General features: G+C 39.9%; 2 protein-coding genes across 3 annotated transcripts in view; one reads left to right on the top strand and one right to left on the bottom strand.

Moving 5' to 3' along the window:
- DEK (DEK proto-oncogene) overlaps window positions 1-3565 on the top strand; it is a 32869-nt gene extending 29304 nt beyond the window's left edge. For both annotated transcript variants that reach the window (XM_049884695.1, XM_049884688.1), the window contains exons 10-11: window positions 1224-1292; window positions 2029-3565. In XM_049884695.1, the coding sequence (XP_049740652.1) occupies window positions 1224-1292; window positions 2029-2040 (81 nt within the window). In that variant the 3' untranslated portion in view covers window positions 2041-3565. The remainder of the gene's footprint in view (window positions 1-1223; window positions 1293-2028) is intronic.
- A 395-nt stretch (window positions 3566-3960) lies between these two features.
- KDM1B (lysine demethylase 1B) overlaps window positions 3961-16388 on the bottom strand; it is a 58610-nt gene continuing 46182 nt past the window's right edge. Inside the window, exons 19-22 of the mRNA XM_049884674.1 lie at window positions 16144-16269; window positions 14586-14708; window positions 11646-11798; window positions 3961-5963 (exon numbers count right to left, since the gene is read on the bottom strand). Of these exons, the coding sequence (XP_049740631.1) occupies window positions 5880-5963; window positions 11646-11798; window positions 14586-14708; window positions 16144-16269 (486 nt within the window). The 3' untranslated portion in view covers window positions 3961-5879. The remainder of the gene's footprint in view (window positions 5964-11645; window positions 11799-14585; window positions 14709-16143; window positions 16270-16388) is intronic.

The raw sequence follows: 16388 nt of genomic DNA, 5'->3' as shown, positions 1-16388 counted from the left end.
TTTATTGTAATAGCCACACCCACTCATTTAAGTACGTCTATGTGATGTGATGTGAGTTGGGGAAGCATTGGTGTTGTAGTGGTCAGGAGCTATGGCTGCTAACCAAAAGATCAGCTGTTTGAATCCACCAGGCACTCCTTGGAAACTGTGGGGGCAGTTCTACTCTGTCCTGTAGGATTGCTATGAGCCGGAATCGACTTGACTGCAGTGGGCTTACATGAGTTGGAATCAACTCAACGACAAGGGGCTTTTTTTTTTTTTTTTTAATGGTGGCTTTGGAGCCCTGGTGGCACAGTGGTTAAGAGCTTGTCTGCTAACCGAAAGGCCAGTGATTCAAACCCACCAGCTGCTCTGTAGGAGAAAGATGTGGCAGTCTGCTTCCATAAGATTTACAGCCGTGGAAACCGTATGGGGCAGTTGTGCTCTGTCCTACAGGGTTTCTATGAGACGGAATCGACTCTACAGCAATGGGTATGGTGGCTTTCCCACTACAATGGCAGAGTTGAATAATTATGACAGAAAAAGAGTGGCCCACAATGTTGAAAATATTTACTAATTGGCCATTTACATAAAAAGTTTGCTGACCCTGAATGATAGGGTAGGAACGAGCCAGCAGGGTGCTTTCTAATAGACTGTGGGCACATTCATGGGAGGGCTACAACTGGAAGCCTTTGTGGAGTCAAGCAGCAGATAGAATGGGACTTAGAAAGTTGACAAAAGAGAGGTATTTAGAGAGTAAGATTTTAAAAGTGAAGGACCGGAGACCACCTGGATCTTAGTGATGTAGCTTTGGGGAGGGGATTGTGCAGTGAGTGGAGGCTGAAGTTATTGGAGTTCAAGTTGAAGAACCATAAGCAGAGTGTTGAATGTAACAAAGAAGAGGATATTCCTAAAAAATACCTGTCAGATAACTTGCTAATATAAAGAACTTAACCCCCACAACTAAGACCTATCTGAATATTTTTCCTTGCCCATATTTACAGTGAGTTCAGCCAAAACTACCTGTGTATAAAGCACTGGAATGTTTGTGTTCTGCTCTGTGCACAGTATTACTAAAACTACTTGTTTGTAGTCCACTTCTATATGGTGCACCAGAGTGTAATCAGGCATATAGGCAGCTGATTTTTAGTGTGAACTTTTTTCTATCCAAAGATAGAGAATACTATTGGGTTTTTTAAAATCTACTTTTAACATTGTTTTTTTTTTTCCCCCTTTCACTATAGGTGTATGAAAATTATCCTGCTTATGATTTAACTGAAAGAAAGGAGTTCATAAAGACAACTGTTAAAGAGGTAAATATTTCCATCTTTTCCAAGTTTGATCATTTGGACATAAAAGACAAAAAAAAAAATCATGTATATTAAAAAACAAAAAACCAAACCCATCATTGCGTGGTTTCCGACTCATTGCAACCCTATTAAACACTGCATATTTTTCAAAGTATTCCTGTCACTATCACATTTGATCCTCAAATTCCTTTAAAGTAGGTAGGGATTGATCTTTTTTTTCATTCCTGTCTTAGAGCTTAAAAAATAAAGTCTGAACAGTTACTGACAAAATCTGAACTCAGATTAAGATCTGAATCCAGTATCATGTGTAGCCTGGCATTGCAAAGGAGCTCACAAACCCGGTTTAGAACAAGCTCCTGTCCTCCAGTCCAAGGTGGAGGAAGAACAGTAGCTAGTTTTATATTCCAGCTGATTTCCCACAGGTCACAGTAGTAAACTGTTGTTAGGTGCCAGGAGTTGATTTCAACCCATAACGACCCCATGTGACAGAGTAGAACTGCCCAATAGGATTTCTAGACTGTGATCTTCACAGGAGCAAATTGCCAGGTCTGTCTCCCACAGAGCCACTGGGTGGGCAAACTGACAGCCTTTTGGTTCACAGCTGAGTGCTTCACTGTTGCACCACGAAGACTTCTAAATAGTAAAGTGCAAGTTAAAAAACTGGAGTAAGTTTTCTGATTTATGTTTTTTTAATATTGTATGTCCGATATGAGAAAATAATGTTTCTCTTTCATTATAGCTAATTTCTTGAGATAGAAGTTAGAGACAGATGACTTGGCCCCATGGATTTGAAGATCTGATTTATACCAGCAAAGAGAATGTATTTCCTTTTCTAAATCTTTGTTAACCATTGCGTTGGTAGACCTTATCACTGACCTTTTGATCTTGAGTGTTACGTAAATTTGACATTGCCGTTTTAAATTGCATTTCTATGCAGTGTTTAGTTTAAAATCTTGCATGGCAGCAGTTGTTCCCTTGCTTTTATAGTTGTATTTTGTACATTTGGGTTTCTTTATATAAGGTCATAGGTTCTTGAACTGTTGTGGTTTTTAGTGTGCTTAATATTAGCTTGCTTAAGACATAATACTTTTAATCAAGTAGAACATAAAGCTGTTATTACTACCGGCATCTATACATGCAGCGAGTGTTACAGTATTTAGTGGATGAAATATTTTGAATATACATCTCTTGTCAGTCTAAAGTGTGTTCTCATTGTATTAAAAACATAAAAGCTACACAGCTTTTCTCCTGCATGTGTACATATATGTCCAATTGTCAGCATGACAAGTGACAGATATTATTTTTGTATTTTTAAAAACATGTATATAAAGTTTTTTTATTTCTTTTGTGCAGATCAATTTTTAAACTCACATAGGTAGGGATCTTTATTAACTATGAAATGTCAGTGTTCAGCCAGATGGGTATGACAGCAGTGAAAGTCGAAATTCAGTGAAGGCAACGCAGGAGGAACAGATCGTTCTCCTGCTTTGCCTTCAAAGTGTCATCAACTGGTAGTTTTAGTGCTAACTCTGCAAAGACGTCTATAGAAACATTTTATATTAAGGACAGACCAATATCAACATAGAATAACTTCAAAAACTTCGGGAGAGTGCGGGATTAAGTACAAGCACACTTGGCTTGTAGTAAATGAACTGATTTTTATTAACTGCTTTGCCTGTATAAAATGCTGGTATTTACAGGAACCCTGGCCACCTTCATAATTATGATAAAAGTACCAGGTATATTGCCAAAAGAAAATAATGTGTAGGCACCAGTGGATATCTCTGACAAAATGTTTCTCAAAAGTGATAATAAACTTATTTTCACATTAAAAAATTTTGCTGTATTTGTGGAATCAGGACTGTTGGGTTTTAAATTTTGGCCGATCAGGATTCTAGGTGATCAACATATGGACCACTCCTAAATTAGACTAATATTATTTTTTATATTGACTGTCTTCGTTTGTTAATCTGTCTCTGAATTTTAAAATAAAACATCCTTATGATAAATTAGCCCTTTGATATACCAGTGGAGTGTTTAAGATAAAAATAGCTTTGGATCATAGAACAGAAATATGTAAAAATGTTATATATTGAATGTTAACAGGTACTTTTCACAGGTTTTTGTTTCTTAATAAAGACATTAAGGAAAGGCATAAAAAAAATAGTTAATACAAATGAATGGAATAAGCAAGTAAATGAGACCTAAGAATTGGCCTTTGATTTTAAATATTTAATTTGTTCCTATAAACCTTGTCAATAAAAATAATAAATCAATGATGTTTTCGTCTTTGATTTTTTCAGGTGGGGTCATCTTACAGGTTTATATGGCCTTTTTCGTGTGTGAGAGTTCCAGAATGAGTTTTTAAACGGCTTTGGCCTAAGAGCAGCCTGTATGATTTGGAGTGCTTGTCAGTGGTAACTGATTGTTTTTACTTTGACTAAATATATTTCAAAGAAATTGTTAGGGAAACTTGAAGTGATTTCACAAAGCTATCCATTTGAGGTTGCCCTTGTTGTTTATGACCATTCACTATGACGAGCAGGAATGCTTTTGGCCCATGAAATTAGGCTTTGAAGGGGGGAAGAGGATTTAGTTGGTATGCATCAAAGTTCTTGTGATAATACATTCATTTAATAAGAATGTGTGTTCATTACAACAGTATACAAAATGTATTTGAAAAACGTCTAGTTTTTATTAAGCTGTGTTACACAACCAGTTATTCATGCTCTGTATTTAAAACATTAATTTGTTCACAACTACTCAGTTACAAAAAGTCCTCAGGCAACACTGAAAAACAATATTCAAAGTAACAAGAATAAAAGGAAAGTACCGAGGTTCCTTAACAAAGTGTCAAAAGTATGTCACTTGAGACAGGAAATGAGGTTTTGGGTTTTTTTTTTTTTTTTTTTTTTTAAATACACATTTACCATACTTTAAGTAGGTTTTTCCCTAGTTTGCCTGTAGCACAGTACAGGTTTAAGTGCCCAGAGACTAAAGTAATAATTTACTGTGAACCATTTCAAGCATAACATGATATTTTGCATTTATCACTTAACACATGCTATTTCTTTTAAACATTTTAATACACAATACTTTAAAGCAGAATACTTCCCAGTCAGTACCAATGAGTCTCATCAATAACCTAAATATCAATGTTTTCCTGTGTTAACTTTGAAATTACTGTAAGGCTAGTTGTTTGCTTTTGTTTGTATCATAATTGGTGGGGGAGAAGGGGACATCTAAACTCTTACCTAAAGTTCACCACATTCTTTGCATAAAATACTATTTCTACTTATAAACTGACTTTAAATTTTAAAAATACCTAATATTTTGAAAAGTGGTTTTAGAATTGAGTCCCTTTATACAGCAGACCAATATAACTGAAAGAACTGCTCAAAGGTATGTCTTTTTTAACAAAAGCACTTAATTCTAACCCGTAAACTGAAGTTCCTTGGCAAAATAACCATCCCAAAGACCCTGAAACTAATGTTTATTTTAAATGACATATTAAGCAGTTTTGTCACGAGTGATAAAAGGAACAAGTAAATGTTTGCCATGTTCTCAGGCTTTTAAGATATGGCTTATAAAATGTATCATTTACCAGGATATTTCACATTTTTCTGCAGTTTTCCCATGGACCTGCCTATGGAATACTGTAAACATAACTGCAAAAAACATTCCTACAAATTGAATCTGTTGTTTTAAAAAGGGGAAGCTGGGAGGGGCTTTTGTTAAATTTACAAGATCTTTTTTGCTAGTGGCTGCCAAAAGATAAGGATATTTAAAGTGTGGCACCCCCCCGCCCCAAATTTGGCTTTATGAAAAATAGCCATATCCGTCTTTAGTATGAAGACCACACTGTCTACCCCATTGTTGATGATACAATACGTCATCTGTTTAAGGGATTGAAAATTTTGCTGTTTGGCCAATGAATATACAAATCTAAACTTTTATCATAAGATACCTGAATTTAAATTCCTTTTAAACACCCAGTGGGAATAAATATGTACAATAGAAAATAGTCTAGAAGCTTCATTTTACCTTTTGTACTGAAGCAGTTTCTACTGTATCAAAAAAAAAATTGTCTAAATTTTAAGTAAAAGCTCAATATTGGAGCTATATAAAAATTTTAAGGCTCATTGGTAAAGATACTGATGAATTGTCACAGAAGAAAAACATGGCTTTATCTGGTTTCTTCATGATTCCTGCTTGTTTGACGTGGTTTCTCAATGTGTGAAAACTGAGTAGCCAAACAAAATGTCAAGAGAACCTCCAACCACGGAAGAGTCACATCCAAGGTCTTAATTTAAGGTTATATTCTGCTTTACTCTCCTGAAATCCAGAAGACTTTTAGCACTGGTTGGACCTGTTAAGTGGAAAATGCAATTAAATAGAAGTGCTTGTAAAGATTCTTGGGGCTAGTGCTTTCAGAACGGCCTGAACTGTGTTTACATTATCATATCACCTTAAAACATTTCAATTTTGTTTTCCAGAGGGCTCTTTTTTTTTTTTTTCTTAAACTGGGGTATAATGTGTTTCAAACTTCCCCATTCAGGGACAGAAAAAAACTGGGTCCAGACAAACTATTTAAAACGCTGCAATCTTGCTTGCTTCTCGTACACCACTCAGATACGCCCCTGTGACAGTTTGTGGAAAGTGCCTGTTTGTTGCCTGTAAAAAAAAAAAAAAAAATTACATAATTTGAGATCATATAACAAGAATTCAGATAATAAACTACTTTCCCTGACCTGCTGAGATAAAGGTTGGCGCTACGCCTGTGTACTCGTGTTAACACTTTATTCACACACCATGAAGCCCTGGATGGTGCAAACAGTTAACGTACTCAGCTGCTGACCAGAAGGCTGGATATTCAGGTCCATCCAGAAAAGTCTGGTGAGCTACTTCTGAAAAATCAGCCACTGAAAGCCCTATGGAGCCCAGTTCTACGGGGTCTCCCTGAATTGGGAGTCAACTTGTTGGTAACTGGTTTGGTTTCTTTACTCATGCATCATAGCACTTGAACTTCTCTGGTTATCTCACCATGCTTTGTCAAATTCATTCGTTCTACAATTTATTCATCACTCCCGTGAAGTACTGTGTGGCATACATTAAAATACTAAGTTATCTACGTATGTCAGGTAGTGTGTCAGAGTTAAAAACAATGACTGAGACACAGTTCTTCCCATCAGACAGGTAATCTAGCAGTTAACAATTAGTGATAGGTGAGGCAAGCTCAAAAAGTGAATCGTAATTCATCCAGGATTGGAGTTTTGCTAGATGAGTGGAACAAAATGGTAGAGGACAGGAGTTACTAAAAAAAAAGATAGACCATAGACCTTAATTTCAACAAGAAGGGAAGGAACAAACAGTGAGGGCTGCCAAGTTGGGAGGAAGTAAAAAGGCTGTCAGTGATGGAAGAACCACTTTCAAGGAATGGCAATAGTAGGAATGGAATAAACCACTGGATGGGGAAGCAGGAGGTGATGACAAGGTCTGAGATGTGGCTATGGGAAAGGGTCGCTGCGGTGGAGCTGACAGGTCTGAGAAAACACAGTGAGAGGTAACATACCGTGTGAAGGGGAAGTCATGACACGGATGGCTGGGATGGAAGGAAAAACATCCAAGTGCCAAAGACTTCACAGGATATCAGCAGGGATGATTACTAAGGGGAGAAAGTGGCAGCGACAGAAGCCTCAAAGAAATTTTATTTTAATAAGAAGGTATCATTGTATCAAAGCAGCAAAAAAAAAAAAAAAAAAAAAACCCGGTTGCTGTCGATTCTGACTCAAAGTGACCCCATAGGACAGAGTAGAACTGTCCCACAGGGTTTTCACAGAGCAGCTGGTGGATTCAAACTGCTGACCTTCTGATTACCAGCTGTAGCTCTTAACCACTGCACCACTAGGGCTCCAAAGGAAAGCAAAAGGCTCTAAACCCTGCTTATGACCCTAAGGCACATAAGCTGGAAGGGGTCACTTCTTGGACACAGACAATTGTTGCTTGGCATGTGGCCATCGTGACCTGCTTCTACAGAGCTCCTGGGAGACATGTAATCCCAAACTATAATATGTTGCTGTTTGTAGCTGCTATTGAATCAGCCCCCAACTTGTGGCAACCCCATGCATAACAGAACAAAATGCTGCTCCGTCCTGTGCCATCCCTATGATTGCTTGTGGACTGGACCGCTGTGATCCATAAGGTTTTTACTGGCTGATGTTCAGCTGCAGATCGCCAGGCCTTTCTTTCCAGTCTGCCTTAGTCTGGAAGCTCTGAAACCTGTTCTGCTTTATAGTAAAATCCAAGCCTTCACTGACAGACGAGTGGTGTCAGTGCATGGGGTGCACTGGCCAGGACAATTCCTGGGTCTCCCACGTGGAAGGTGAGAATTCTACCACTGAACCACCAATGTCTCCCCTAAACCATAATATACGAAGTCTGAAAGCAGATGCAAGAGTGGTGACTTACTAGATTACACTTTCCTCCATTCTGCTAAGTGTTTGGGGGAAGGGTAGATGAGTTGATAACAAAGAACAAGCCCATTAATCTGTTGCCATGGAGTCAATTCCAACTCATAGTGGCCCTATAGGACAGGGGAGAACTGCCCCATGGGGTTTCCAAGGCTACAATCTTTCTGGAAGCAGACTGCCACATCTTTTCTCTTGCAGAGTGGCTGCTGGGTTTGAACTGACAACCTTTCGTTTAGCAGCTGAGAGCTTTAACCACTGTGTCACCAGGGCTCCTTTAAGAACAAAGCCAATTCTCCCTAAAGAATCCTAAAAAAATCTCAGCAATTGGAGGCATCAGGAATCACAGAGGCAGAAGTTTGGCAAAGGGTGAAAACTGAGTACAGGTTTAAAACTGAAGAGCGAGTGGGTCCTTCATCCTGCCTGCACGCCCACCCACTGCAACCAGGCCATCCTGCAGGAGCTTTGAGGTTGACGGCAGGGGTGAAGCACCAAGCAAGACAGGGATTAAGGCAAGTCTTCGCAATGGACAGTGAGGCTCCCAGAAAGCCAGGAGCTGGGCTTAGACCACCCAAACCAGAGAAACTAAACAGCCTGGGAAAACATCTACAGGTAGAGCTGATATTTCGGGATCCTCTTCTGAAAAAGGAGGCCTGCTGCATGGTCCTTCCACAGAGAAACCCACCAGGTGACAAGCTTGCAAGAGCTTTGGTTTAAAATGCCCCACTCAAATCTGAGCAGATAGCCAGGATCGGGCATTTGGACATTTGGGAGGCTAAGACAAAACCCAAAACCTGTTGCTGTCGAGTCAATTCTGACTCATAATGACCCTATAGGACAGAGCAGAACTGCCCCAAAGGATTTCCAAGGAATGCCTGGTGGATTCAAACTGCCAATAGCCGTAGCTCTTAACCACTATGCCACCAGGTTTTCCAAAGATACACCAGGTTCAGCCATGGCAGAGACCATGACACTGCTGTGACTCAGATAGGAGCTGAGGTTAAAGCAAGCAAAAACAGGAACTCAAAGGAAACCAGCAGGGAGGAAGCAGAAACACAAGTTTTAACTACCCAGCTTAGTTAAGAAACAAATTATGAAGCGAGAAGGGGATGTGATCAAGAAAGAATGTTCTGAGAATAAGAAAATGCTCATAAGTTAAAGTCATACTTTAAAAAGTCAATACAAGGGTTGGAAGATAAAGCAATCTCTCCAAAAGAATAAAAAGACAGAGATGAACAATAGTAAGAAAAAGAAAATCAGACGAATCCAACTCTAGTATATGTAGTAGCAGATGTAGAAATAAAGAATAAAAACTGTAAGGAGAAAATTATCAGAAGGAAGGAAATTCTAGGAAGGGCCTGAGGTACTGAATTACGTAGAATGGAAAAAGGCATAGAAAGGATCAGAAATCAGAATAGTAAAAACACTTCTTAACAGCAGTCAATCAAGAAAGAAGGATCTAAGAAATGAGTGAGCCCCAACCCTGGAGACTGCACAAGAGAAGATCCAGGGTGACAGCTCAGGAACCAGTCAGGCCAGACAGTTGCAGAAACACAAGGGCTCCAGGATAGTGGATTTCAAAAAAGGAAACTATCACACCAGCTCTTAGATTCTGCTGTCACTTAGAGATGATCAAAGAGTGGCGGAGGAACAGAAAAAGAATCAAGCTAATGAAAAAAAGAAGGAGTCTTGGTAGCACAACGGTTACGCATTTGGCTGCTAACCAAAAGATTGGCAGTTTGAACCTACCCAGTGGCTCTGCAGGAAAAAGACCTAGCAATCTGCTCCCATAAAGATTACAGCCTAGGAAACCCTATGGGGCAGTTCTGCTCTGTCACATCGAGTAGCTATGAGTCAGAACCGACTCGGTAGTACCCAACAACAACAATGAAAAAAAAGGAGTCTTTGGTGGCCCTGTGGATTTGGCTGCTAACCAAAAAGTGGGCAGTTCAAACCCACCAGCTGCTCCCTAGAAACCCTATGGGGCAGTTCTGCTCTGTCCTTTAGGGTCACCACGAGTCGGAATTGATTCAATGGCAACAGGTTTCTTTTTTTAAATGGGTGGCACGAATGGTTAAGCACTAGACTACCACCTGAAAGACGGGTGGCTCAAACCCACCCAGAGGTGCCTCGGAAGACAGACCTGGTAATCTACTTCTGAAAGATCACAGCCACTGAAAACCCTATGTAGTGTAGTTCTACTCCGTACAAACAGTGTCCATGAGTTGGAACTGACTTGATGGCAACTAACAGCAACAACAACAAATTAAAAAAGGGGCTATTGCCAAACAGAGTGTCTGGTTGGTACAAACAGTTAATGTGCTTGGCTGCTAACTGAAAGGCTAAAGGTTTGAGTCCACCCAGAGGTGCCTTGGAAGAAAGGCCTAGTGATCTACTTCTGAAAAATCGGCCAATAAAACCCTACGGAGCACAGTTCTACTCTGACATGCATGGACTGCCATGAGTTAGCATCGACTTAACAGCAACGGATTGGTTATGATTGCCGGGAAAACAGAAAACTGTGTGAGAAGGAAATCACTGAATACTTTCTTGGCTTACCTTGAATAGTATTTACATAAAAAACCATAGCCACATAATATAAATACTGGTAACAGTTTAATTAAAACTGTGAAATAATCATGTTGAAAGGATGGTACAAAGAGACTTATGATGGTTGAGGTTCTGTGTCAACTTGGCCAGGCCATGAGTCTCACTGGTTTGGCAGTAATATAATGATGTAGTTTAGCAGTTTTGTAATGATCCAGTCATTCTCCATGATGTGATCTGATGTGATCAGCCAATCAGTTGTAAGGGTTTCCTTGGGGGTGTGGCCTCTATCCAATATATACATGGATGTTCTGGCAAAGCTCGCTTTCTTACTCTGCATCCTGCATCCAGCTAGTCATCACCTGACCTCCAGTTCTCGGGACTTGAGCCAGCAGCCTTTTGTATTGTCTACTGATCTTGGGATTTGTCAGCCTCCGTACGTAGCCTATGAGCCAGGAGCCTGCCGTCTGACCTGCCGATCTTGGGTTTGTCAGCCCCTGCAGCTATGAGTCAGGAGAAACCTCTAGCCTGATGCCTGACCCACGCACGGACCTGGGACGTGCCAGCCTCTACAACTACATAAGCCATTTCCTTGAGATAAATCTTAAAGAAATCTCTCTCTCCCTCCCTCCCTTACTCCTTCCCTCCTCTCTCCCCCCTCTCCCTTACTCCTTCCCTCGCTCTTTCTCTCTCTCTATATATACACATTTCACTGGTTTTGCTTCTCCAGAGAACCCAGCCTAAGAAAAGACTCAATAGGCTAAATATTTAACCTCACAGAAAGTCATTAGATAATATCTAAAGCTGTTAGATCAAAAGTTAGCAATATAAACAATATTTTAAAATACGAAGTAAATTACAGATGAAACAGCTGAAAAGAGTTAAAAAAATAGCTGCCTCGATTCCTTAGTAGCAAGGATGACAAGACTTCAACTTGCTTACTTTGGACACATTATTAGGAAAGACCAATCTCTAGAAAAGGACATCATGTTTGGTAAAGTAGAGGGTCAACGAAAATGAGGGAAATCCTCCATGAGAGGGTTTCTGCCACAACAATGGACTCAAATATATCAAGGATCATGGAGATGGTGCAGACCTGGCAACTTTTGTTCTGTTAAATGTGTAAGGTTGCCATGAGTCAGCACCGATTCAAGGGCAAGTAACAACAACTGGGAGTATGAGGAGGATATTGAGAAGGCTTCTACTGTTTTTTGCTATATGACTTTTAAAAGTATTTGACTTTGTTTTTAAACTGTAGGCATAAATGACTTTAAAAGAAAGTAATCAAGATAAAAATAAATACATAAAAAAAAAAGGTTGCGTTTGGGATCAAGATACACACCTCACCAGCAAAAAAGATTGTTCCTTGTATTTCTTCGGCAATGATATCATAGGCCTCACCACTGCCACCTGTCTTCACAAAACTGTATGCCATCTGGATCCATGGGTCTGCACTCCACCGAGTCACAAAACACTTTGTGGGATCTGGAACTTCCTATGTCAAAGAGAAAAGAATCGTAAAACAGGATTCAAAGGGGACTTAGAAATGATGCAACCCATATCTGAGGTTCACCCTTCAACCAAAGATTAGACTAAAGGGGCACACCAACCTAGAGGCAAGGTCTAGAAGGCAGGAGGGGACAGGAAAGCTGGTAATGGGGAACTCAAGGTCGAGAAGGGAAGAGTGTTGACATGTCGTGGGGTTGGTAACCAATGTCACAAAATAATATGTGTACTAATTGTTTAATGAGAAGCTAGTTTGTTCTGTAAACCTTTATCTAAAGTGCAAAAAAAAAAAAAGATGCAAGTCAAATTATAAATGTAAATTGCTCACTTTCTTTAGAAATTGAGTTAATTCATGTAGCATTGGGAAACAAATTCTCAGCATGTTCCTCCAGCCAGGCCTCGCATCTGTAGCTAAGCCCCTATCCCCCACTCAACACACCTCTCTCACTGTCATTTCCATTGTTTATCCGGTGTCCCTGGGTGGTGCAAACAGTTAATGCCTGGCTGTTAACAGAAAGGTTAGAGGTTTGAGTTTACCCAGAGGCACCTTCGAAGAAAGGCTTGGTGAAAAAAAACATCCCGTTGAACACCCTGTGGAGCACAGTTCTACTCTGACACACGTGAGGTTGTCCTGAGTTGAAAACTGACTTGACATTAACTGAATTTTTGTTTTACACTTTATCCTGCCAGAGACCCATCCTTTTACTGCCAGGGGCCACCACCAATGGCTGAGGGTCTTAAAATCACCAGCTGGAATTCCCAGCAGGATTCTCCCTTAAACAGCTATACAAGGATATGTTTCAAACTTACTAAGTTTGAGATAATTTTTTGTAGGCTGGCATCTGACAAGCACTACCATGAAAAACATTTTTATAGAAACTGTGCTAAGTTCCAAACAACTAACTTAAAAACAAACTTTTCAATAAAAATCCCAAACGAGAAACTACAGTGAGTCATAATCGCATCACTGGTTAGACTCTCTCATGTGCAATGATCAACACACCCTGGATGCCTCTCTCTCTCACGTACATGACTTCGAAGCCACTGTATTTCTTTCTGCTTCTGCTCTTTATCGGAAAAAGACACAAGCCACAGCCATTTACAGATGCCTCCAGAAACTGTGAGGCTCAGTAAATTGGCAAATATAAAGTACATTGAGCTCCTTGGAGAAAACAGAAAAGACAGCATCTGAATTATATGGGGTACAAGAAAATTCTGGATGATATCCCTTTAAAAGGAAAGGTGTACCATATGACCTGCCAATTCCACTCCTAGGTATATACCCCAAAGGCTTGAAATCAAGACACAAACACACACAAACACCAATGATCATCACAGCACTATTCACAACAGCCAAAAAGATGGAAACAACCCAAGTGTTCATCAACAAATGAATGGATAAACAAAATGTGGTACATACAATGGAATATTACTCAGCCATAAAGAGAAATGAAGTCCTGAAACACGACATGCATGAACCTTGAAAACATGCTGAGTGACGTAAGTCAGACACAAATGGGCAAATGTTGTATGATCCTACTTATATGAATAGGCAAATACACAGAGAGGGAAGTTTATTAGTAGTTACGAGAGGGGGGTGGGTGGGGAAAATGAGGAATTATTACTCAAGGGGTACTGAGTCTCTATGAAGGGTGATGAAAAAATGTGGAAATAAATAATGGTGATGGTTGCACAATATGGCAAGTGTGACTGATATTCCTGATGAAATGGCAAATGTTTTTTATTTTAGCTTCCTTTTTTAATTGTGGTAAATATAATAGTAACAAAACATTTGCCATGTCAACAGTCTTTGCGTGCGTAGTTCAGTATAATTATGTCCTTCATGTTTAACCATCACTTGTACACATAAAGGAGGCTGAAATTGCAAATGTTTTGTCCTATCTATGTATTTATTTTGGAGCCCTGGTAGCACAGTGGTTAAGAGCTCGGCTGCTAGGGCAGTTCAAATCCACCAGCCACTCCTTGCAAGCCCTATTGGGGCAGTTCTACTCTGCCCTATAGGGTCACTATGAGTTGGAATCAACAACAATGAGTATGGGTATATATTTACTTTAGCTTCCTTGTTTTTTTTTTTACTGTGCGAAATATAATAGTAATTCTTGCCATTTCAACTATCTTTGCATGTATAGTTCAGTGACAATAATTGTGGTCATCACCTTGTTCAGCCATCACCCTTATGCAGCCCTGGATTTTTCCATCACGTTATATATATTTTTACAATTCAAAAAAAAAAAAAAAGATAGCTGTAGTCAAAGCTTGCTAGGGCTCCAAAAATATAGAATCTTTAAAATGCCGAGCCTTTCACATCCTTAGGAAAGATAGAGGGTATGTGTGGTGTGAGAAGAAAAAGAAGGAAGGCAATAGCGTAAAAGGAGGTAGGGGGCACGTAAATGGAAAGTGCGATATTAAAAGAAAGCATAAACCAGCTCACTGAGCCGGTGACTCCATGTGTTTCAGAGAACTATGTGCCACAGGATTTTCAAAGGCTGATTTTTTGGAAGTAGATCACCAGGCCTTTCTTCCAAGACACCTCTGAGTGGACCCAAATCTCCAACTGTTTGGTCAGCAGCCGAGTGCATTAACTGTTTGCATCACCCAGGAATGCCGGAAGAAAAAATAATGTGACCCACTGCCTTGATTCCCTTAATGCTCAGTAATGCTGGTTTGCTTTGGGTTCCATGGCCTCTCTGGGGATCGCATTCAGCTGATAGCAAGCACGTTTTTTTTTTCTCCAGCCAAAAAGGATTCCTCTGACCTGCTCTTTAAACAGCTCCCGGAGGGTAGCCATGCACAGCTGCAGGATCTGTTTGTCATCTAGGCTCTTCACAGAGGCTACCGCCTCGCCAGCAATCACCGACATCAACACGCTGTGCTTCTTCTGAAGCCACAAAAGGGAAAAGTATTATACATTTGTTCCTTTTGGTACACAACAGATAAAGAACTCGTTCTCACAAATTAAAGTTCATTGTTTTCTACTGTCCCTTTTCCTCATTTCTATTGCCAGTGTGTTTTCCTCACAAACACTACATTATTCAGCTATGTCTTTTCTTGTTCCATGCTGACAAAACTCAAGAAGTAATGTAAGTATCCAATTAAGGATTCCCTCAGCTTAGCACTTACAAGCGTTTGTTTTAGAAGCAGGAAGAGGTTAGAAAGGGCAGTATGCAAATCAAATAATAGGAAAAAATTGACTGAACACTAAGGACTATTCTGATCAGGGCCACAACAGAGGGATCCTGACAGAGAGGAGAAAAATGCAGAACAAAACTCAAATTCTTAGAAAGACCAGACTTACTAGACTGAGACTAAAGGACTCCCCGAGACTATCACCTTGAGATACTCCATAAACCTTGAACTGAAGCTATCTCCTGGGGGCACCTTGTAGCTAAATAACAGATCTGCTCATAAAATAAAGAATATAACCAGTGAGTACTGCACACCTTTAAAAAAAAATCATCTATATGAAACCAAATGGTCAACAGTTACTCTAAAACAAAGATGAAAGGGACAGGGAAACCAGATTATTGAAGCACAACACCCAGGAAGGAATTAATGAGAATGTTAAAACACTGCAGAAAATGTAACCAATGTCTCTGAACAATTTGTGTAGTAACTGTTAAATAGGAACCTAATCTGCCGTGTAAACTGTCACCAAAAACACAATAAGGTATTATTTAAAAAAAAATACAAATTAGGAGTGGAAAAAAAATTTTTTTTTACTCAAACAGTAAAGAAATTCTGCCTTTGGTTTCCATGTGAAAGCTTTTGATACAAAGTTTCCTAGAAATGAGAGAGAGAAGGAAATAGCAACTCAGAGGGGATTCCCTTGCATGGCATGGACACTACCAGCAGGGCGAGTTACCACAGCTTGTGAGTCCTGAGTATGTCCTTCCTCTTCTTCTTCCCTCCCCCACCTCTCACATCTAGAGATACACGGCCCTCCCTCACCTAGACCCTATCTTGTTCCACCCTTCACCGTAGCTCACTAGAGGCCCCTTAGAGAGCAAGTTCCAAGTACTGTTAATTTACTGTACTGCCACCAAGTTTACCTTAGTGGAATTCCCCTATCAGCCTGAAACAACATAGTTTCTACAACATCTAGTTCATTTCCAAAGGAGCAACATTTCGTACTTCAGGAATACATGAGGATATCAAGTTCCTTTCCTACAGGGAAACCATTCCAGTCCAAGTTCCTTCCAGAAATAAACACAGATGAGGAGTCTCCCCCATTTTCACTGGTTCTTGAGTGATTCCCAAACCAAATTCTACACTGTAATAAGGTAACTCAAACCACACTTCACCAATGACCTTACCTGAGGATCCATGTCATAGAACACAGCAAAGAGCCCTCGCTTGCTGGCACTAGGAGGAACGTGACCAAAAAAGTCAGCCCCTTGGACTTTATTGTCCCAAAATCTGTAAGGAAATTGCAAGGCAATCTGGAAAGTAACCAAGAGAAAGACGGTTAAGTTTCTTAAATCAAAAGCCCAGGCAATTTCTAAGCAGCAACCTACAAGCTCTAAGTCAACTACTGAAAGAACAACCCAAAATACTCCCT

Source organism: Elephas maximus, chromosome 1 (genome assembly GCF_024166365.1).
Source record: "Elephas maximus indicus isolate mEleMax1 chromosome 1, mEleMax1 primary haplotype, whole genome shotgun sequence".
NCBI classification, from domain to species: Eukaryota; Metazoa; Chordata; class Mammalia; order Proboscidea; family Elephantidae; genus Elephas; species Elephas maximus.
Note: the sequence above shows the minus strand (reverse complement) of the source record. Positions and strands in the feature narration are given on the sequence as shown.